Source organism: Nelumbo nucifera, chromosome 1 (genome assembly GCF_055504915.1).
Source record: "Nelumbo nucifera cultivar China Antique chromosome 1, China Antique-T2T, whole genome shotgun sequence".
NCBI classification, from domain to species: Eukaryota; Viridiplantae; Streptophyta; class Magnoliopsida; order Proteales; family Nelumbonaceae; genus Nelumbo; species Nelumbo nucifera.
In genome coordinates, this window is record NC_142649.1 from 19,909,474 (window position 1) to 19,931,862 (window position 22,389).

Here is a 22,389-nt window from a genome sequence, read left to right on the forward strand (position 1 = left end):
GGTGGATGCTATACTTGCAGCTGCTTATGTCATCAATCGCATGCCCTCCAAAGTGTTGAACTACATGGCCCCTCATCAGTTATTGTACCTTCAGTCTCCTTTATTTTCCATTCCCATGAGAGTCTTTGATTGTCGTGCCTTTGTCCATGATTTGTCTCCATCTCGAGGTAAGTTAGACCCTCAGTCCATTCCTTGTGTCTTTCTGGGGTATCCCTCCTCTCAAAAAGGGTATCAGTGCTTTGATCCCATTAGTCGTAAGTTTTTTGTGTCTATGGATGTGTCCTTCTTTGAGTCTAAGCCATTCTTCCCTACTTCTCCTCAGGGAGAGAGTACTAGTGTGGAAGAGGAGAAGCAGGTTCAGGTATCTCTTCTATTCCGGACCTTACTCCCTTTCGTGTCTTCCAACGTACACGCCGTAGAGATCAGCGGTGTGATAGAGATGTGGAGCAGCCAAACACTGAGCAACCAACACCGTTAGACTCCCAGGAGGTATGTCCACTCCCAAACCCTACTCCTACTGTGGATGACCTTGACATTCCTATTTCTCAACGAAAGGGAGTCAGGTCATGCACTACCAAACACCCCATTACCCATTTTGTCTCCTATGATCACATTCCCCCTCATACCGAGCCTTCCTATCTGCAGTTGATTGCATCCCTGTTCCCAAAAATGTTGTAGAAGCCTTAAAATACCCTAAATGGACAGATGCCATGAAGGAGGAGATTAATGCTCTTCACAAAAATCAAACTTGGGAATTGGTGGATCTTCCAAAGGGGAAAGACCCCATGGGGTGTAAATGGGTGTTTGCGGTTAAGCACAAGGCAGACGGAACAGTTGAAAGGTACAAAGCAAGATTAGTAGCTAAAGAGTACACACAAGTATACGGGGTTGACTATGATGAGACTTTTGCTCCAGTAGCTAAGATGAACTCAATTAGGGTTCTCCTGCCCTTACCTTCTAATTTTGACTGGGAATTGCATCAACTAGACATAAAGAATGCTTTTCTGAATGGCGACTTAGAGGAGGAAGTATACATGGTTCAACCCCCTAGATTCTGTGACAAGGGAAGTGAAAATAAGGTGTGCAAGCTGCAAAAGTCTCTTTATGGCTTAAAACAGTCTCCCAGAGCCTGGTTCAGTAAATTTCACATGGCGGTTCAAAAAATGGGCTTCAAACAGTGTCAGTCTGATCATACACTCTTTGTGAAGAGATGTCAGGAACAGGTTGTTGTATTGATAGTGTATGTGGATGATATCATCATTACAGGAAATTGGAGCTCAGAGATACAAAAATTGAAACAATTCCTTGCATCTAAATTTGAAGTGAAAGATCTAGGTCCCCTGAAGTATTTCCTTGGGATTGAAGTTGCCTGCTCAGAAAAGGGTATCTTTATCTCTCAAAGGAAATACACCCTTGATCTATTACAGGATACAGGCAAATTAGGTGCAAGGCCGGCAGATACTCCCATGGATGTTGACCACAAGTTAGGTGACTGTGTTGGTGAACCTCTGAAAGATGTGAAACAGTTCCAAAGGTTAGTGGGAAAACTGATTTATTTGTCCATGACCCATCCAGACATTGCCTATTCCGTTGGGGTCCTAAGCCAGTTCATGCACTCTCCTAAGAAACCACACATGGAGGCAGCGGAGAGAGTTCTTAGATACTTGAAGAAAAATCCCAGAGGAAAGAAACTCAAAACAGCCCCACTCTCACTGCTCTCCCCCTAAGGAGAAACCCTAGGATAATAGGGTGTCTCCTCAAAGAAGGTGACATCCATGGAGACAAACCTTTTCCCTGAAACCGGATCATAGCAGCAATAACCCTTTTGAGTTTGTGCATAACCGAGGAAAATGCATTTGGAGGCCTTAGGTTCAAACTTGGAATGATGAGGCCCGATAAGCTGAACGAAACAGGTACAACCAAAGGTTTTAAGGGAAACAATGAACAACTCCTCGTTTGGGTATAGAAGGGAAAAAGGGGTTTTCATATCAAGAACCCGGGAAGGAACTCGATTAATGAGATAAACTGTCGTGAGGATAGCATCACCCCAGAAGCGAATAGGTACATTGGAGGTAAACATAATGCTTCTAGCCACCTCCAAGATATGCCTATTCTTCCTTTCGGCAACGCCATTCTGCTGTGGTGTATAAGGGCAAGTGCTCTGGTGAATAACTCCATGGCTAAGAAGGTAGGAGTCGATGGCTGAGCAAAGTATTCCTTTGCATTATCAGATCTAAGGACTTTGATTTTGGCCCCAAACTGAGTGAGAATCATCTGATGGAAGTTTTGGGTCAGAGCAGGAACCTCATCCCGAGAACGCATAAGATAGACCCAAGAAAAGCGGGTATGGTCATCAACAAATAGTAGAAAATATCTGTACCCACCCATAGAAGAGATATGATATGGCCCCCAAACATCAGTATGCACAATATCAAAAGAGGAATTACTCCTTTTATTACTTAAAGAATAAGAGGTTCTACAATGTTTGGCAAACTCACAACTCTCACACCTCAACTTTGATAACTCAACAGACTCAAATAAAGCAGAAAACAAACTCTTCAAAGACTTAAAAGACAAATGACCTAATCGGTTATGCCAAAGCATAACCGAACTCACAGACTGGGAAACAAAAGACTTCTTATCCACTGACTCCTCCCGACGAGAACTCTCTCCAAGCAGATAGATCCCGTTCGTCTCACGGCCAGTCCCAATCACCTTCCTCGTCTCCAAATCCTGAAAAACACATCGGTCAGGGAAAAAGGTTATTAAACAGTCCATGTGTTTGGTAATACTACTAACTGAAAGTAGGTTAGTATCAAGCTTAGGAACATGCAAGACAGAAGATAAAGAGATAGTATCCGAGAGCTTGATGTCCCCCTTGCCCGAAATGGGAACAAGAGAGCCATCAGCAATGGATACTCTATCTCGGCCAGAGGACAAGTGATAAGAGGTGAACAATGATGGCAAGCTAGTCATATGGTCGGATGCACCTGAATCTATTACCCAGCAGTGGTCAGTATTACCTGGAGCTGAAGCATGGTAAGCTGAGGCTCGAGTACCTGAATGTGCAAATGCAGATGTGACAGGAGCTGATGGTGACTGAGATGGCTGAGCTGAACTCCCAACTTCCTTTTCCAACTGTATGAGGGCAGCCCGAACAGTAGCTAAAGTCTCTAGGGATGTGCCTGATGAGGATGCTGAATCAGTGTTCACGGCCACATGAGCATTACCCTTCTTATTTCTTAGTTTTGCTAGGACCAAGTGAGGATGTAGCTTCCAACAAGTATCTTTTGTGTGCTTGGGTTTCTTGTAATGTTCACATACCAGATCCCGTTTATCTTCCTTCTTCCGGTCCCTTTCTGGATTACCCCCTGGCTTAGGTTTAATAGCTGTCAAGGCTGGGAAAGGGGGCTGAGGCTGCATCATGACTTTCCTCCTGGTCTCTTCACTATGCACCAGGGAGTATGCTTGAGAAAGGGTCACACTATCTCTTGTCAATATTTGTTGTCGCACAATGTCATATTCTGGATTCAAACCAGCCAGAAACTCAAATACCCTATTCGTCTCGACTTGCTTTCTGTGAGTCTGTGCATCTTTGGGACTCTCCCACTCAAGGGTTTCTAGATGGTCAATCTCATGCCACAAGGATTTCAAGGTAGAGAAGTAGACAGAAACTGGCTTCTCTCCTTGTTTAAGGTTGTTCACCTCACACTTCAGTTCATAGGCTCTGGCAACATTAAGGGGTTGGGAATAGGTTTCTTTCACAACATCCCATATCTCTTTGGTTGTCTTTGCCCACAAGTAATTTCGGCTGATATGTGGCTGCATAGAATTACACAGCCATGCCATAACCAAATAGTTCTCTTGAACCCACTTGGTGTATGTTGGGTCCTCCTTGGAAGGTTCTTTCACATCTCCCAAGAGATAACCCAGTTTTCCCCTTCCTCCAATAGCCATCATGGCTGATTGAGCCCACTCCAAGTAATTTGACCCATCAAATCTCATAGTTGTAATCTGAAACCCGATTTCAGATACACTACCATAACTGTTGTTTCCAAAACTACTTTCTCCCTGACCCTTAAACTCCATCTTTGATCAAGAATCAGTGGCTACAAACTGGTAGAGCCACTAAACCAGAAAACAGAGTAAAACAAGCAGGTCTGAAATCTGATCTGAAACCAACACAAATCGGATCCGAAATCTGATCTGATCTGAAATTTGATCTGATCCGAAATTTGATCTGAAACCAACCCAAATCTGATCTGAAATCAATCGCCTATCACAGTATATGCAAGAAATCAACTCAAATCTGACCTGAAATCAATCGGCATGCATAGTACCAGGCAGCCTGTCAATCTGAGATGCTATTTTTCTGAAATCACTACTGTGGGGCCCACTACTGTGAGAGCAAAATTAGGGTTTCAACTGTAGGTCTGAAATAAGTGCTCAACTGCACTCTCCAAGCAGTCCGCACAAGTGGGACTTGTCGTAGGGCAATATGAAACCCTAAAAACTGATCACCTCTGAGAGGGGGGGGTTCGGCCCAACAGTCAAACCCTAGAAACAAACTTAAAAAACAGTTCGGCCTCTCCTTCTAGATAGGTCCAACCTATCTCGACTGATTGCAGTCTCTGAAACTCAATAATAAAAAACTTACTTATGGATTTCAGTTTACTGCCTTCCAGGGTTACCTGAACCCTAACCTTCGCTGCTGCTTCCTGATTACCAGCTCTCTGCAAGCCGCGGAAAGTCTTCAACTGCTGCGAACCTCTTCTGGTAATCTCCAAGATTCAGCCACCGAATACGTCTTCATAAGCTTCCAGCCCTAGCTAGTCCTCATGTGGTCGGCTGGACTAGACACACATGAGAAGCCCTAGATAAGCTCTGATACCAAGTAGAAGATCAAGACTGTAATCAGTCCTGAATCCTAATAGGTTTTAGGTTTACAAAACAGAAGAGAAGTGAGAGAAAGGAGAAGGAATAGAAGAGGAACAGGAGAACACAAGGGGTTGAAAGGAGGGACAGATTCTAACAGATCTTCCGCCGCCACTCTCTTATTATTTATAGGTTATGTTCAGTACATAATGGAAAGGACACATCTGCCCTTAGTACTTACACGATAAATAAAGTAAATAAAAACTGAAATAAACAACAATTGAATTAACAAACTGACTCAAAACTGACACTACTATAACTGAAACAAATAACTACACATGCTGTCCTACGAACACAGTGGGGACCACTGCAGTGGGGCCCACATCAGTGTTCTCTACAATAGACATATTCAGCCCAACTTGAGGGGGAGTGTTGTAAGGCTTATTTAATTGTTAGTGTATAGTTGCTGTTAGTAGGCTGACTTCTTAAGATACTGTTAGTTAGGTACTTGTCTTTTTTTTTTCTTATTAGTTTGGTTCTAGGGTGTGCTGCCAGGGGCATACTTGTAATTTCTGTTCTTTCTATTAAGTTAATATAAATAAAGAACTGGCGGCAGCCAGTAGTAACTTTCTTCCTTCTCAATCGTATCTCCCTCTTCTTCTCTTCCTCTCTCTCTCTCTCGTCTCCCACTCTCCATGAGAGATTACAACAGTGAAGTATCTTCCAATGATTAAAGGCCAGGTTAGTGGCCAAGGGCTATTCTCAGTTGTATGGTGTTGACTATATGGAGACATTTTCTCCTGTGACTAAAATTGGCTTAGTTTGGGTATTGATTTCATTAGCATCAATGTATGACTGGCCTTTCTTGCAACTTGACATCAAGAATGCCTTCCTACATGGTGATCTGATTGAGGAAGTATATATGGAGCAACCACCAGGGTTTGTTGCTCAAGGGGAAGATGGTAAAGTTTGTAAACTTAAAAAGACAACTTATGGGCTGAAACAATCTCCACGTGCGTGGTTTGGTAGATTCAACAAAGTAGAACTTTGGGATGAAGCAGTGCCAGGTAGATCATTCCGTGTTCAGCCATGACTTAAAAGACGGGAAAATCTTGCTAGTGGTGTATGTGGACGATATTGTCATAACTAGTAGTGACAGCAATGGGATTGACAGATTGAAAAACTTCCTACAGGATCACTTCCACACGAAGGATCTAGGTAAGATGAAATACTTCCTAGGAATAGAAGTTGCAAGGTCAAGACATGGAATTAACTTATGTCAAAGGAAATATGTCCTTGACCTGCTTGAAGACATAGGGTTGTTAGGAGACAAACCAGCCGAAACACCTATGGAACCAAATGCTAAGTTGAGTATTGATGCAGGTGAAGAGTTTGATGATCCTGTAAGGTACAGGAGGTTGGTGGGAAAATTGAACTATCTGACTATCACACGGCCAGACATATCATTTATTGTAAGTATGGTGAGTCAGTTTATGCAACATCCTCGAGTTCCTCATTGGGAAGTAGTTCTAAGGATAGTTAGGTGTTTGAAGGGTGCTCCGGGTCATGGTCTATTATACAAAAGTGGAGGAACTCTTGAGATAAAAGGGTATACAGATGCTGATTGGGCTAGTTCTATGTCAGACAGAAGGTCAACTACAGAATATTATACCTTCCTTGGTGGCAATCTGGTAACTTAGAAGAGCAAGAAACAAACAGTGGTGGCAAGGAGAAGTGTAGAAGCTGAGTACAGGGCTATGGCTCATACTACATGTGAACTAGTATGGCTGAAGAATTTGTTACAAGAGATGGGGTTCTCAATCGACAGACCCATGAGGTTATACTGTGATAATCAAGCTGTTGTGCACATCTCTTCTAATCTAGTCTTCCATGAGAGAACAAAGCATATTGAAGTTGATTGCCACTTTTTAAGAGAAAAAGTGATCAGTGGAGTGATAACTACATCTCATGTAAGTTTAGGAAACCAGTGGGCAGATCTATTTACAAAGGGGTTGTCTCGGGGCAAAGTAGATTACATATGTGGCAAGCTGGGACTATATGACATATATTCTCTAGCTTGAGTGTTAGATTCGACGGTACAGGGGTATTTTGGTCTTTTGTTTATCTAATTAAAAGTGAATGGTCTATTTTATTCAAGTTTAAGTTACGTGTCCCATCTCTAATAAGGGACAATATTGTCTTTTGTAATTCAGCTTATATATTATAAATACAAAGTGGGTCAACTAGGCTGTGGGACTTTTTCTCTCCTAGCCGAACTCTTCCTCTTCTCTTTCTCTTCTTCATTCATACTTCGAACCTAGAACTGAATAGGACTAGTTTACCTATTTACAATTATGATACTGCACTAAGTTTTGGACTGAATTGTCTTCGATATACCAACCAGTGAAATCCATTAAGGGTTAAATATCTAGGTATGTTGGGGTAGTTTAGGAAATTACTTGAGTGGGTGATGATATAGTGATAGGATCGGCCCCTTTGTTAGACAAAGTAAATATCAGGGTTTACACTCTCTCTAATAGAAACCTAAACTACCGGTAGTGGATTTTAACTATATTTGAAATCTGATTTGCAAAATATATTTAAATGTTATATTACTATTTTATGAAAATGTTTGCAAAAGGTTTTAATCCCGGGATTCATCCAAGCAGAGAGTGTGACACTGCATTTTTCAATCAGGGAAGAGATCCTTCCTTGTGGACAGTGTTTCGATGATTATGGGCCAAGAGGCAAGGTGTAAGAGACCATTACAGGGCTAATTACCTGATGGGCTTTATCTTAAATAAGTCCATTGCCCTTGGGTCTTCATAGGGTGGCTGAATCCTAGGATCAATGTATAAATGTTGGGCCCAAACTGAGCCCAAAGTGATTGGGTCAGGGGTTCACTACCCCTAAGCAATGAATTTGGCCTAACCTCTTTCAAAGGTAGGGCTGAACCCTTATAGACTTGTGTGAGACCTTTGTGGGTTCCACACCATACAATATTCAGGCCCAAAGTGGCCATGCAACACTTTGGGACGTGAACCATTAAAAAATTGGCCTAAGGCCCTTTACTAATATGATTAGTTAAGAGATCACATGACAACTTATGTGATTTGGGTTGAAAATGAGCACAAATCTAGGTATGGAGCACCCATTCTCTTAAGAAGATAATGCTTATCAATTAAAGATAAAGTCATGATCCAAATTGGATTTGGATAATCTCCTAATTAGACTAGGAGAGTGCTCTATATAAAGGCTAAGAGGGGAGGGGAAAATTCACTAGTTCTATCCAATCTCTTGCTCTCTTCTCCCTTGCCTCCCAAAAACCCTAATTTGACTTAGCTGTGATAGGGACTGGTTTCCATCAGTTCTCTATTGTGTTTTCGCAAGAAAAACATCAGAGGATATCAAGTTCACATGCCCACATCGATCCAAACAAGTTAGGAACCGGTTTTGCTGAAACAATGTTATTGAATTGGCTTTACATACACACTACGCCATCTTTAGTTGGAAACCGACTTTGAACTTATATTGGGTATGAACTACCACTTTGGGAGCTGCACACTATGGTCTCCATATCAAGTATGATCAACTTTAATTTGGGTTTCAAATCTAGTCCAGTTCAGTGCAAGATTGATCCCAAAATTTCAATTTTCAAAATCACCGGGATATCAGTTACCGGGTTGGGTTAAAAAAATTTAAAAATTCGGCCAGCCACCAAACCTGGTTCGGTCGTCTAAAACTTGATTTCTAGTCCTTCCAACAATATGACCATACTATATCTATAATAGACTTGTTCATAGGCCGGGTCGAGCCAGGTTCTGGTCAGGCTTTGTCTATGTATCAACAAAATACATTCAGAACCGAGCCCGAGCCTGGCCAAAAATTTGAAAACATAAATTTTTTTCTTTTTTTGTTCAATAAAAAAGTGTTTTATTTATATTAAAAACCTTTAAAACTCAAAAATAATAAACATCTCACTATATATTTTTTATTATTTAATATATAGTATTATGTCAGGCTTGGGCTTAGGCCAGGCTTTTTTGAGAAAGCCCGAGCCCAGCCCGAAAAAAAGTCGGGCCTGGTGCTTTAGGCCCGAGCTCGAGCTCGCGGGCCTAAAATTATGACTAAGCCTGACTTATAACAGGTCGGGCAGGGCTGAGCCATCAGGCTACTCGACCCATGAACAAGTCTAATCTAAACTATATATAAAAGTGTGGATGCAGAGTGAAAGTTTTTTTGGACTAAAATTACCTTTTATTTCCTTATTTGAAAAAGAATATAAAAGTCATTTTATTACAGCTTTAATGCTAGCTTTAATGGTTACTAAAATGCCCATATTTGTGTATTTAGTACATCTCTAATTGGAAGGATTGAAAATTCAACTTCAAATATAACTTCCCCCTCATTTAATCCCTCATTAAGTCTTATACTTAAGGTATTAACTCTCATTTTCTGTTATTAAATACTATATTTAAGTTGTTTTTTCACTAATAAATGTTACTAATTAGATCTATGTCAAAATTTTTAACAATATAAACCCATATATTTTAAAATTGACACGAAAACAAAACCATTCTTTATCCAAGTGGTGGCTAAGAAATTCAACCATCCAAATCAACTTGATCAACATCAACCTATGAAGTCATAGTCAAGTACTAAAATTTTAAAAATAGAAATAAACATAGAAAATTACAAAAATGTAGAAAAATTTAGACACATTTATGATATTTTTATTAATCAAATTAAAAAACAATAAGAGTAATAAACATTAAGTATTTTTATTGATAATGAAAAGAAATACATAACTTAGAGCTAACAAAAAATTGGCCCTGTTTGGCGCATCTTTCGGCTATTTACAAGCTGGGTAGACCGTGCCGCGGTCTTTTTCCGTTTGGTCCATAACAGATCTAACTGCCATAAGTTGGTGCACCAAAAAGACACAAGAAGCCCATTTTGGGCTGATTTCGGGAAGCTCCAAATGGAGCTTTTCGCATCTTTGTCACTTTATTCTCGCATGGAAAGACACAGAAAGACAAATGATAGCCAAACTAGTTTCGGGCTGCTCAGATCTTCATGCAAAAGATCAATGCATCTTTCGATTGTTAGAGCTACTAGAAGATCTTCCCAAAAAAACTTGCCAAACAGCCCCTAAATTATTTTGTTGTTTAACAAAGATCAATAGTTCAACTTTTGGGTCAAATGTGTTAACCTTTAATGTCATAAATAAATAAGAAAATATAAAATACATAAATTTTGCAAAAAGTGTGACATACCATAATTATTTTTACACACAGAAATACAAAAAAAAATATAGAAAAAGTTAAACACATCTATAATTCTATATTTACACTACTATTAAAAATATGAATAAGATTGTGGAATTTTCTTTTGACTAAAATACTCATTTTTGAATTTAGTTTCTATTTAATTGTAAGGTTTAAATTGTAAATTGAACTACTACTTTTCCCCTCATTCAATTCCCTTTATTTAAATCTTACATTTTTTTTTATAAATGAAGAAAAAAAGATACAGCAAAAAGATAAAATATTACAAAAAGAAGAGTCTAGCCAAGCAGGTAGGCCTGTCAATGATACTTGAAACTTCACAACTCGATTCAATTATCACATATTTGGATGAGGTGTTTATGTAATCAGATTTGTATTTTGCAATTTGCATCCAATTAATAATAAAAAACAAAAAATATACAAACAAAAAAATAAAAAATACATAAAGTTTATAGAAAATCTTGGATACATTGTTACTATCATTATCATTGTCTAGAATTGTCACGTGCTTTGCACGTGCACACTTAATAGTTTATTAAAAGGAATGGTTAATTGATTACCATACTCATTGTGTATATTGATGACCAAATGATGTATGGAAATGAAACAAATGATCTTGCTTGAGTAGTTTTTAGACTTAAAATTTGAGATTAAGAATCTTGGTGGGTTGAGGTACCTTTTTGGCATTGAGGCAGCTAAATCTAAGAGGAAGTATGTGCTATCAAGGGAAGCTTATAGAGGATCATGCCATGTATCAGAGGCTGGTTGGAGACTCCTCTAACTATGCATTACTCAACCAAATATATCCTGTACTATTCTCTTCTTTCTTCTCTACTCTTTCTTCCTCTTCTTAGTCTTAACTGGATTTGGTGATCAACAACTGTAGTATCTAAATGATGGTGGTACATTGGGTTAAAGCATTGATGCTCTTTGACTCTTAACTGAAGATACCATGTAGGGCTTCTAGGGTCAATGGAAAAATTTTCAAAGGGCAACACTATAGGTACAATGCAAAGTGCAAGCATTGGCGCTGTACAATGTTAAAGAGTTTTGAATAAACAATACTCTTTCTGTGCCAAATTAGGGCTATTAGTTGTTGCAATAGATGAATAAACAATACTCTTTCTGTATTTTGCACATTAATAAATTGGGAACTCCAGTGAGCCCATTCAGCAGGAATTTTGATGACATTGATGTTTGAATCATGTGTTAGATTTCAATTTGCTTTATCCTTATGGGATGATGGTTCTAAATAGCTTTTTCTTTCATCTTAAAAAAATAGTTTTATTTTCTAGACCATGATCTCATAACTTATCAGCCTCTCTGATTAACAAATTGAAAACAAAGCCAAATTAAGCCCAACTCAAATAGAAAATGGAGAATGGTAGGACAAAAAAACAGTAAAAGCATGAAACTCTAAAAGAGGAAGCAACCAACTTTCTTGCTTTGCATGCAAGACTTACTAAACTTGTAATCAAGGACAGATTATGACAACAATTGAATTAGAAAGAGTATTAGAATGGCAATGCATGTTAGACCTTATTAGAAAAAAAAAATGAATTGAAAAGTAAATCAGATTTATCACCATCGTAACATAAGTACCTGGAAGTTATCAAATGCCCGGTGAGGAATGTTATCATCAAAATGTTGCATTTCATCCCATGGTCCATCTCCAACTCCAACCAAAACAATTGAGAGAGGATATTGACTGTGTATCAAAATATAATTTAGGAAAAAGAGCATAGTTCTGATGCAAATTGACCACATGAGAATGTTTTACCTAGCAGCAACTATAGAATTGATAGTTGCTTGTTCTTGTGGACTAAACCTTCCAGGTGGTAAATCAACACTCCTGGTGACCTATGTGCACAATGTAAAAAAATAAATTATATTAGCAATCTGTGGAAAAAAATGAACAGCAGTGAATTGTAAAGAGTCATTGATCAAAACTGCAATAAATCTGTTTATTCAATCAAAGAAATTAAGAGAAACTGATCTAGAACAATAGTAAGGAAGAAGAAAGAAGAAGAAGAAGAAGAAGAAGAAGAAGAAGAAGAAGAAGAAGAGAAGGGTTTAGAGGAAAGAACCATAGCAGTTTCCCAGCTCCCTCAAGCTGAGAATAGATATCAACCATACCCAGCTTGCTTACATAATGTTGCAGCTTAGCCTTTGGAACTCCCCTAGTAAGAATATCTAACAATTGCTCCTCTGAAGCAACAAATGATAGACAGACTTCACCAGATGCAATTCTTTTTTGTAAAGTATCTATCTACCTCGATATGTTTGGTCCTATCATACTGAATAGGATTATGAGATATATTGATAGCTACTTCACAATACAACATAATTGGTTTGTTATAATTAATACCCAACTCTAGAAGAGATCTAAGCCACAATAATTTTGACACTCCATGAGCCCTTGCTTTATATTCCACTTCTACTGAATATTTTACCACTATATTTTGCTTCTTACTTCTCCAAGAGACTAGATTACCAACAACCAAGGTATAGTATCCGAATGTAGATTTCACGTCATCAATATTACCTGCCCAATCTACATGTAACCTCTATCCTCCTATGTCCATGGTTAGCAAACAAAAGGCCTCTTCCAGGAGATCCCTTCAAATAGCATAGGATCCTCTCAAAAAGCAACCAAATGAGTGTCTCTAGGAACATGCATAAACTAGTTGATCACAATCACTGCACAAGATATATCAGGTAACATGATACATGGGTATAACAACTTGCATACAAGCCTCTAAAACACTCCCCTATCAGCCAACAACTCCCCATCCATGGTAGACAACTTAGGATTAGCATCAATTAGAGTGGAGACAAGTTTAGCACTAAGTTTACCTCTTTCGATCAACAAAGTCAAGCACATATTTCCTCTATGAACTGAAAATGACATCTTTGGACCTTGCCATTTCAATACCTAAGAAGTATCATAGCTCACCAAGATTCTTAATCTCGAATTCAGTACTAAGAAAGTATTCAAGATTCCTAGTCTCTTCCACATCATTCCTAGTAACAACAATATCATCAACATACAACAAGAATAATAACCAATGCATCTCTCCTTTTTATAAAGAGGGTGTTGTCAAATTGAATCTGTATAGCCAACCCCAATAAGATCAATAAGGAAACTCTAAAACCAAGCTTGTGGAGACCAAGGATCAAAATTTCGACACATATCAACATGTCACTGATACAATATTTTTAAGGTTTTTTAAAAAGTCAATTTTAAATGAGTAGGGAATTGGTAAATCAAGGCAGATTGCTGAAAGAAATTGAAAGAAGTAGGTTTCTGTGAAGAAGAAGAAGAAGAAAAAATAGAGAATGAGTAAGAGAACAAAAAGAGGAGAGGCAAAAAGTTCTGTAGCTGCCTCCAATTCTATTTATATGTAAATCTGCAGTATAAAATATGAAATAGCCCTTAATAGGGCAGCTGGGCTGAGAGGGACCACTAATTTAGAAATATAAAACAAGAAATAAAAACAAGTGGGCTTAGGCCAATCAACTAAAGGAACATAACAAACATAAAAACATAAAAGAAAACTGGGCCCATAAAGCTGTCGACCCACTAGCTGAACTGTCAAGAAAATGTTAAATAGCATCATTTTCACCCCCTCTAAAATTTTGAAAAAGAAACTAAAAAATGAAAGAGTGCTAGGTTCAAAGTACCAATACACCCCTTAAAAGGGTGTATTGATAGTTTGAACCTTGGTGAAGAATGCTTGAGCCCATAGAGAGATTTCCTTAGTCTACAAACCTTCCTTGCCATTTCCTTACCATACATACATACCTAGAGGAAGAGACGCATATATTTCTTCATGAAGGTCTCCATTCAAAAAGGCATGTTTTAACAGTTGTGTTTCAGCAGTTTGAACCAGTAGAGAATGAGGGAGAAAGAAGAAGAAGAACAGTCAAACCTGATAGCCTCTCCCTACCAGTCGACCATAATGTAGATTAGTGGTTCTAATTAACTGTACAATGACTAAATTGCCCCCACTTAAGTATGGGACAGGATGTCTATATTAGAACTGCCACATAAGCACATAACTTAAACTGAATAAAACGACTAATCTACCCTTATTCGGATAGCTCTAACACTCCCCCTCAAGCTGGAGAATATATGTCATATAATCCTAGCTTGTTACATATATAGTTCACTCTCCCTGAGCTTAAGCCTTTTGTAAACAAATCTGCCCATTGATCACCTGATCCCACATGTTCTGTGCTTATCTCTCCAGTAAGGACTTTTTCCCTCACAAAGTGGCAATCAATCTCTATGTGCTTTGTTCTCTCATGAAAAACAAGATTAGATGAAATGTGAAGTGCAACTTGATTGTCATAGTACAATTTCATAGGTCTATCCATGGAGAATCCGATTTCTTATAGGAGGTTCCTCAGCCATACTAATTCACACGTAGCATGTGTCATGGCTCTGTGTTCAGCTTCAGCACTACTCCTTGCCACAACGGTTTGCTTCTTACTCTTCCACGTCACAAGATTTCCTCCAAGAAATGTGCAATAACCTGTAGTAGATCTTCTATCCGACATTGAGCCTGCCCAATCTACATCTGTATGCCCAACTACTTCCAGTCTTCCTCCTGGTTTGTACAATAACCCACGGCCTGGAGCTCCCTTCAGGTACCTTACAATTCTAAGAACTGCATCCTAGTGAGGTATCCGAGGGTTCTGCATAAATTGGCTCACCACACTGACTACAAAGGAGATGTCTAGTCTTGTGATAGTCAAATAATTTAGCTTCCCCACTAATCGTCTGTATCTTCCAAGATCATCAAATATTTCCCCTGTATCACTGCTCAACTTAGCATTTGATTCCATGGGAGTTTCAACCGGTTTTGCACCTAACAGTCCTGTTTCATCTAGCAGATCAAGAACATATTTTCTTTGGCACAGGTTTACACCTTGTTTTGATCTGGCAACTTCTATACCCAAAAAATACTTCAACTTCCCAAGGTCTTTTGTTTGAAAATGGTTTTGCAGAAAGACCTTTAGTTTATCAATCCCCAATCTGTCACTGCTAGTTATGACAATATCATCCACATAAACCACTAATAAAATCTTTCCAGCTTCTGAATCATAGTTGAACACTGAGTGGTCAACCTGACATTGTTTCATTCCAAAATTCTTCACCACTTCACTAAACTTCCCAAACCAAGCACGAGGCGATTGTTTCAACCCATAAATTGCCTTTTTCAGTCTGCACACCTTACCATCCTCCCCCTGAGCAACAAACCCAGGTGGTTGCTCCATATATACCTCCTCCATAAGGTCACCATGAAGGAAGGCATTTTTAATGTCAAGTTGAAACAAGGGCCAATCATACATAACTACTAGGGAAATTAAGACACAGACAGAGCCAATCTTAGCCACTTGAGAGAAGTCTCTATATAGTCCACCCCATACAACTGCGAATAACCTTTAGCAACAAGTCTGGCCTTCAAACGCTCCACACTGCCATCTGGCAAGTATTTAATAGTATACACCCATTTACAACCCACAACATGCTTACCGGGAGGAAGAGTAGTGAGCTCCCACGTTTGAGTATGCTGAAGAGCAGAGATTTCCTCCTTCATTGCTTGACGCCACCCGGATGAGGTAAGGGCCTCCTGGACATTCTTAGGTATAGAGATAGATGACAACAGTGAAACAAACTTGCAATGTGAAGTGGAAAGGCGAGAGACTGAAACAAAATTGGAAATGGGATGGAGGGTACAACTACGTTTACCTTTCCGTAAAGCAATGGGAAGATCAAATTCTGAAGGTTCTGGGACAGGAGCAACAACAGGATCCGCAAACAAGGTAGAAGTTGGAGGAGGAGCCAGTGTCTGTCGATGAGTATACATGTGCCAGATCGGTGGTCGTTCAGTAGGAATCTACACTGGAGGAGGTGAAGGGTCAGCCCCAACTAGAACAACCGGAACGGGATCACAGAATGGAAGAGAAAGAGGAAGCAAAGGAGGGGATACCGATACTTCAGGTCTCGAGAAGAAGGGGACAGACTCAAAAAAGGTGACATTAGGACAAACATAGAACTTCCGAATAATGAGATTGTAACACTTATACCCTTTCTGGGTCCGAGAGTAGCCAAGAAAGATACACTTAATAGAGCATGCATCAAATTTGTCTAACCCAAGACTGAGATTGTGAATAAAGCACACACAGCCAAAGACCCGGAGTGTTAATGGAAAGGGAGACAAGGTGGGGAATAGAATAGAAAAGGGAGACTAACCATGAAGGATGAAGAAAGGCATCCGATTAATAAGGAAACAAGCAGTAAGCACAACATCACTCCAAAATCGTCTAGGAACACTCATATGATGAAGAATAGACCGAGTAGTTTCAAGGAGATGATGGTTCTTTCGTTCAACTACCCCATTTTGTTGAGGAGTGGATGCACATGAAGTTTGATGAATGATGCCATGTTGTTCTAAATACTGTTGAAAGGAAGTAAGAAAATATCCACAACCATTATCTGAACGAAGAACTTTGATTGGAACACCAAATTGTGTACGTATTTCAGCATGGAATTTTTGAAAAATGGAAAATAAATCACTCATTTCTTTAATTAAATAAATCCATGTCATCCTTGAACAATCATCAATAAAAGTGACAAAATACTTGTAACTATTATAAGACTATTTTAATGAGACCCCAAACATCTGAATGAACTAAAGCAAAATGATTCAACATACGACTATCAACTCTAGGATTGAAGGAAACCCAATGGTGTTTCCCATATTAACACGACTCACTGTAAAGACGACAAATGACTCAAAGACAGAACCAGTATCTTGAGTGCCTTGAGAGATGAATGTCCCAACCGACAATGCCATTGTAGAGGAGTGAGTGAAGTCTGAAGTGCAACTGACGATCCACCACCGTCAAGATAATACAATCCACTGGCTTCATGCCCCCCACCAATCTTCTTCCCCGTCTTGAGATCCTAAAAAACACAAAAGGAAGGGGAAAATGTAATAGAGCAATTAAGGGTCTTAGTTAATTTACTGACTGACATAAGATTGAATGGAAATTTTAGGTACATATAGAACAGATGATAAAGAAAGAAAAGTCGTGTCAACATTACCAACACCGCAGATGGGAGAAGAGGAACCGTTGGCAAGGGTAACTGTTTAAGATGTGGAAGTTTCAGAGAGGGAAGAGAACACACCTGGAGTCCCAGTCATGTGATCAGAGGCTCTAAAGTCAATAATCCAAGGAGAGGGTTTGGATGCCAGACAAGCTATACCTGAGTGTGCAAGGGTGGCTGTAGTATGTTGTGAAGTAGCCTGGAGGAACCTCTCATACTCATCGCGCGGTAAACTCATCATCTCTATCCCGAAAACAGATGTAGATGTGGAAGGTGTTAGATCTGTCTGTTGGTTATCACTGACATCAACCCCACCAGCTACTGCATGATTAGCCCATGTAGAAGGTGGGCCATAGAGATTATAATAGAAATTCACTGAATGTCCGTCCCTGCCACAATGGGTACACTTCCTGGTAGAGTTACTTTTTCCTTTACCACGGCCTCCCCCTGAGCCACGACCATCACCATGGCCAAATATGGAACCACCACGACCTCCTCGGGAAGCATGTCCTCCCCCTCTAGTACCACATTCACCTCCTCTGGCTATCACAACTGTTGATCTACCAGACGGTGTGGGACTCTGTAGATCCCAAAAAAATCCTACGAAGCCGTGCAAAAACTTCCTCGAGTGTTGGAAGAGTAAAGCCTCCCAATATTTGGGCCCTAACTGGTTCATACTCTGATTTCAGCCCCACTAAGAACCTAGTGACATCTAGTTGCTCCCTCTGTTGTTGCTGAACCTTAACATCTGGAGTGAGGGGATGATAGACATTGAGTTCATTTCTAAGGTTCTTCATACTAGCATAGTACTCTTCTAGGGTTTTATTCCCTTGTTGTAGATCAAAATACTCCTGATAGAGCTAATATACCCTTGTAGTATTATCCTGCTCAAAATAAAACTTCTTGGCATATTACCATATGTCCTTAGCTATATCTAAGAACATAAAGTTGGAACTTATTTTGGGTTCCATATTGTTCCATAACCATGTCATGATTCGGTCATATTCCTGTTCCCAGTCATCAAACCCCAGAGAGTCAACTGATGGTTTATCTTCCTTAACGTGTTTCACTTTCCTCTTTGCCTCGAAGAAAACTTCCACTGACTTGGCCCATGACACATAATTCTCACCACCAAGTTTAATTGAAGTCATCTGCACACCCAGATAGTCGGAAGGGATCATCACACTCGGTTTCTGATCACTAGAACCATCTCCAGTTGCTGCCATTATGTCCCCCACTACTATTTCTAATGCTGAATTCTTAGTCACCAAACAAATACTGCTGTCAAGGCAACACTACGGCAGTCTCCAAAACACTGATAACAATCTCACAACTAGTCACAATCAACAATTTGATGTAAACCAACATTCAGGTTAGGAACTGAATGTTTCAAACAGATTCGCTACCATCCAAATTAAAACATTGATGAAAACTACTAGGCAGAGATATTCGAACAATCCTTTCAGCAAAAAAAAAAAAAATCTGTTCACACCACTACTGACAACCCAGAAATATTAGTTGCCATGACAGCAACTCAAGCAACCACACACAAACCCTCTTGAAACTGTTCAGTAGAGGGTAAACACCACAAACACCACCACATGACTAGGGCTGTCACACATGGTGACAGCAGTATTAGACCGATATCCTAGGGCTGCCGCACCTTCCTAACACTTGTAATAGGGATTGTGGCAGTCCTCAAAAAAATAAACAGATGCCGCAGTTATCAGATTGTGTACCTCAAATTCGCAGCCCAGAGAAGAAGAAAAAAAAGGAGGGAAAACTTGAAGTCGCAGGATGGAAAACTTGAAATCGCAACCTTCTTCTCCTTCATTTATGGCTCTGATGCCATGTTTTAACAATTGTGCTTCAGCAGTTCAAACTAGTAGAGAATGAGGGAGAAAGAAGAAGAAGAAGAACAGTCTGTTAGTGTAGGGGTATTTCTGTCTTTATACTTATGTTGAGGTTGTTGATCTATAATATTATATTAGAACTAGTGTCCCTCACTTAAATAAGGGCACATGTGTCTTTTCCATTCTGTTAATAATATAAAAACATATCTTGCCGAATGGGGGTGTGATTTTTACCCTAATTCGAACCAAACTTTTCTTCTCTCTTTTTCTCCTCTTTTCTCTCTCTCTTTCTTCCCTCTTTCTTCCTCTTTCTTCTTGACTGTTATCAGACTAACAGAACTCAAAGGCAGGCCAAATTCTAATATGGTATCAGAGCAAACTAAGCAACTCGGATCTGCCTAGATTTCTGTTCTCTGCGCACTCAATCTAGGGTTTTCACTTGATTTCTCTGCCATCGATTGGAGATAAGGGAAAGGGCTGAAAAGGAGTGGTCGCCCTCTTCCCTTGGAGGTTTATATGCCTCCAGTTGTGTCTTGTGTGGTCGGTTGCTGTGGTTTCTAAGAAGCCCTCCCCTAATCGATGAAGAGAAGAGGGCTGATTCGTGTGGTGCAGTAGGTGTCTTGTGTGGACTGATTTTCTTCTCGTGTGGTTTGTCTTTCAAGTGATGAGGTAAGAGATTTCTGTGCATATTTTCTGTTATGAATCAAATAGGAATTATGTTTCAAATCGTATGATGGAATTTCAGACTGTAGTGTGCTAGGGTTTATGCTGTTTTTTTTTTGTGTGTGATTCGAAGGTGTGGTGCTCATATAGTAGTGAGATTTCAAGTAGTTGTAGGGTAGGGTTTGTGGTGTAAAAGAGTGCAGTCTTCAGCAATAACAAGTGCTGAAACCAGTGTGATCAGTGTGCTCAAACAGTGTGCAGTGTGCCAAATTCAATGATAACAGAATTCAGCAATGGGAGATAACAGTGATAGCAAATCTAATATGATGATACCTACTGACTACTTGAATGTTCAAATGACCTCCATTAAACTGAATGGAGAGAATTATGTACCTTGGGCTAAATCTGTAGAAGTTTTTCTGAAGGCAAAGAAGAAGGTGAAACACACAAGGGAGGAAAAACCCTCCATTCATTCTCATGAGTATGAAGACTGGGAACAAGAGGATGCACAGATTATCACATGGCTATGGAATAGTATGGAACCCAAGATTAGTGTAAATTTCATGTTCTTGACACTGCCAAAGATGTGTGGGACCATGCTAAGAAGTTGTATTCTGGTCAAAACAATACAACCAGAGTATATCAGCTGTATCAGGAATACTTTAATCTGCAACAGGGCAATCAAAGTCTTGAGGAGTACTATACTAGTATGAGAAACATCTGTAATGAGTTGAATGTTTATCACCCCCTCACTTCTGATGTCAAAATTCAGCAACAACAGAGAAAACAGCTTGACATGACTCGATTTTTGGTGGGGCTGAAGTCTGAGTGAACCAGTACGGGCTCAGATACTAGGAGGATCAGCTCTCCCTTCTTTAGAAGAGGTGTTTATTTGACTTCGGAGGACTCCTATTGGATCTACTGAGAACTCTAATGTCTCAGATATCAGCCTTTGCAGTGTCAAGGGGTCGTGGTGGTAGAGGTGGAGCTCGGGGAGCTCAGTCTGGCCGTGGTGGTAGCAGTGGTCCAGTATATGGCCGGAGTGGTGGTGGTGGACCTACCTATAACTGTGGTAGTGTTCGTACTAGAGGTAGAGATTCAGGGGGAGCCCGTGGTAGAGGACGTGGCTCAGATCCGAGGAGGTGTATTCATTGTGGGATGGATGGACATACCATTAATTATTGCTATGACTTGCATGGTCCACCCTCAACCTGGGTCAATCATGCCATGACTAGTGACACCAGTTCCAATTCCAGACAAGAGAATCGTCAGCTGATCAGATGCCTCTTACATCCACAGATAGTTCCAGGAAGGAGATGGTGAGTGTTCCACGTGATGAGTATGAGAGGTTTGTCCAATCCACATCTCAACAGAACATGGCTACCTTCCCTCTCTCATTTCTCAACATCACAATCCGTTACCCTTGCTAATGGTTCCACATCCTCCATTTGTGGTGTTGGTAATGTTAACCTGGACCCTACATCCCTATCCTCAGTTTTGTATGTCCCTAAATTTCCGTTTAACCTTATGTCTGTTAGTAAGCTGACCAAGTCACTTAATTGTTCCATTACCTTTTACCCTTCTATGTGAGTTTTTCAGGATCTCAAAACGGGGATGAAGATTGGTGGAGGGCATGAAGCTGGTGGATTGTATTATCTTGATGGTGGTTGAAGAACATCAACAGCTCTCCAGTCATCTCTCTCTCCTCTCCAGTGGCACTGTCGATTTGGTCATCCTTCGCTGAAAGTTTTGAAATCTTTGGTCCCTTCGTTGAGTCAACTTTCTGTTTTAGATTGTGAGTCATGTCAGTTTGGGAAACACCATCATGTTCCCTTTAGTTTTACAGTTGATAACCATGTGTCGAGTCCTTTTTCTTTGATTCACTCGGATGTTTGAGGCCCTTATAAAGTGATGTCATACAATGGATATAGATATTTTGTCATTTTTGTTGATGATTTTTCAAGGATGACATGGCTCTATTTAATGAAAGAAAGAAGTGAATTGTTTACCATCTTCCAGAAACTTTATACTGAGATTCGCAATCAATTTGGTGTTCACATTAAAATTTTTCGTTCTAATAATGGCCGTGAATATTTATCTTCATCATTTCAAGACTTGGACCAACATGGCATTATACATCAGACCTCATGTACCTACACCCCACAACAAAATGGGGTGGCTGAGAGAAAGAATCGTCATCTCTTGGAAACAACCCGATCCATCATGCATCACATGAATGTTCCCAAACCCTTTTGGAGTGATACAGTGCTTACTTCTTGCTTCTTGATTAATCGGATGCCCACGTCTATCATTGATGGTCATTCCCCATTTACTACCTTGTTTCCCACCTTGTCTCTGTTTCCTCTTTCTCCCCGGGTATTTGGGTGTGTCTGCTTCCTCCATAATCTGGGCCCCGGGAACGACAAGTTAGATGCACGATCCCTTAAGTGCATCTTCCTTGGCTATTCTCGGACCCAGAAAGGGTATAAGTGTTACCATCCTAGTTCTCACCGTTCCTTTGTGTGTGCTGATGTTACCTTCTTTGAATCTACTCCGCTTTTCTTGGGGTCCGATGATGGTTCTTCTTCCT

At 39.9% G+C, this 22,389-nt stretch overlaps 1 protein-coding gene across 4 annotated transcripts in view; it reads right to left on the reverse strand.

The window, feature by feature from the left end:
- The window catches only part of LOC104590739 (E3 ubiquitin-protein ligase RGLG3-like), a 60,099-nt gene that overhangs the window by 14,422 nt on the left and 23,288 nt on the right, over window positions 1-22,389 (reverse strand). For all 4 annotated transcript variants that reach the window (XM_088895438.1, XM_010249484.2, XM_010249485.2 and 1 more), the window contains 2 exons: window positions 11,944-12,023; window positions 11,766-11,871 (listed from right to left, as the gene is read on the reverse strand). In XM_088895438.1, coding sequence (XP_088751564.1) covers window positions 11,766-11,871; window positions 11,944-12,023 — 186 coding nt within the window. The remainder of the gene's footprint in view (window positions 1-11,765; window positions 11,872-11,943; window positions 12,024-22,389) is intronic.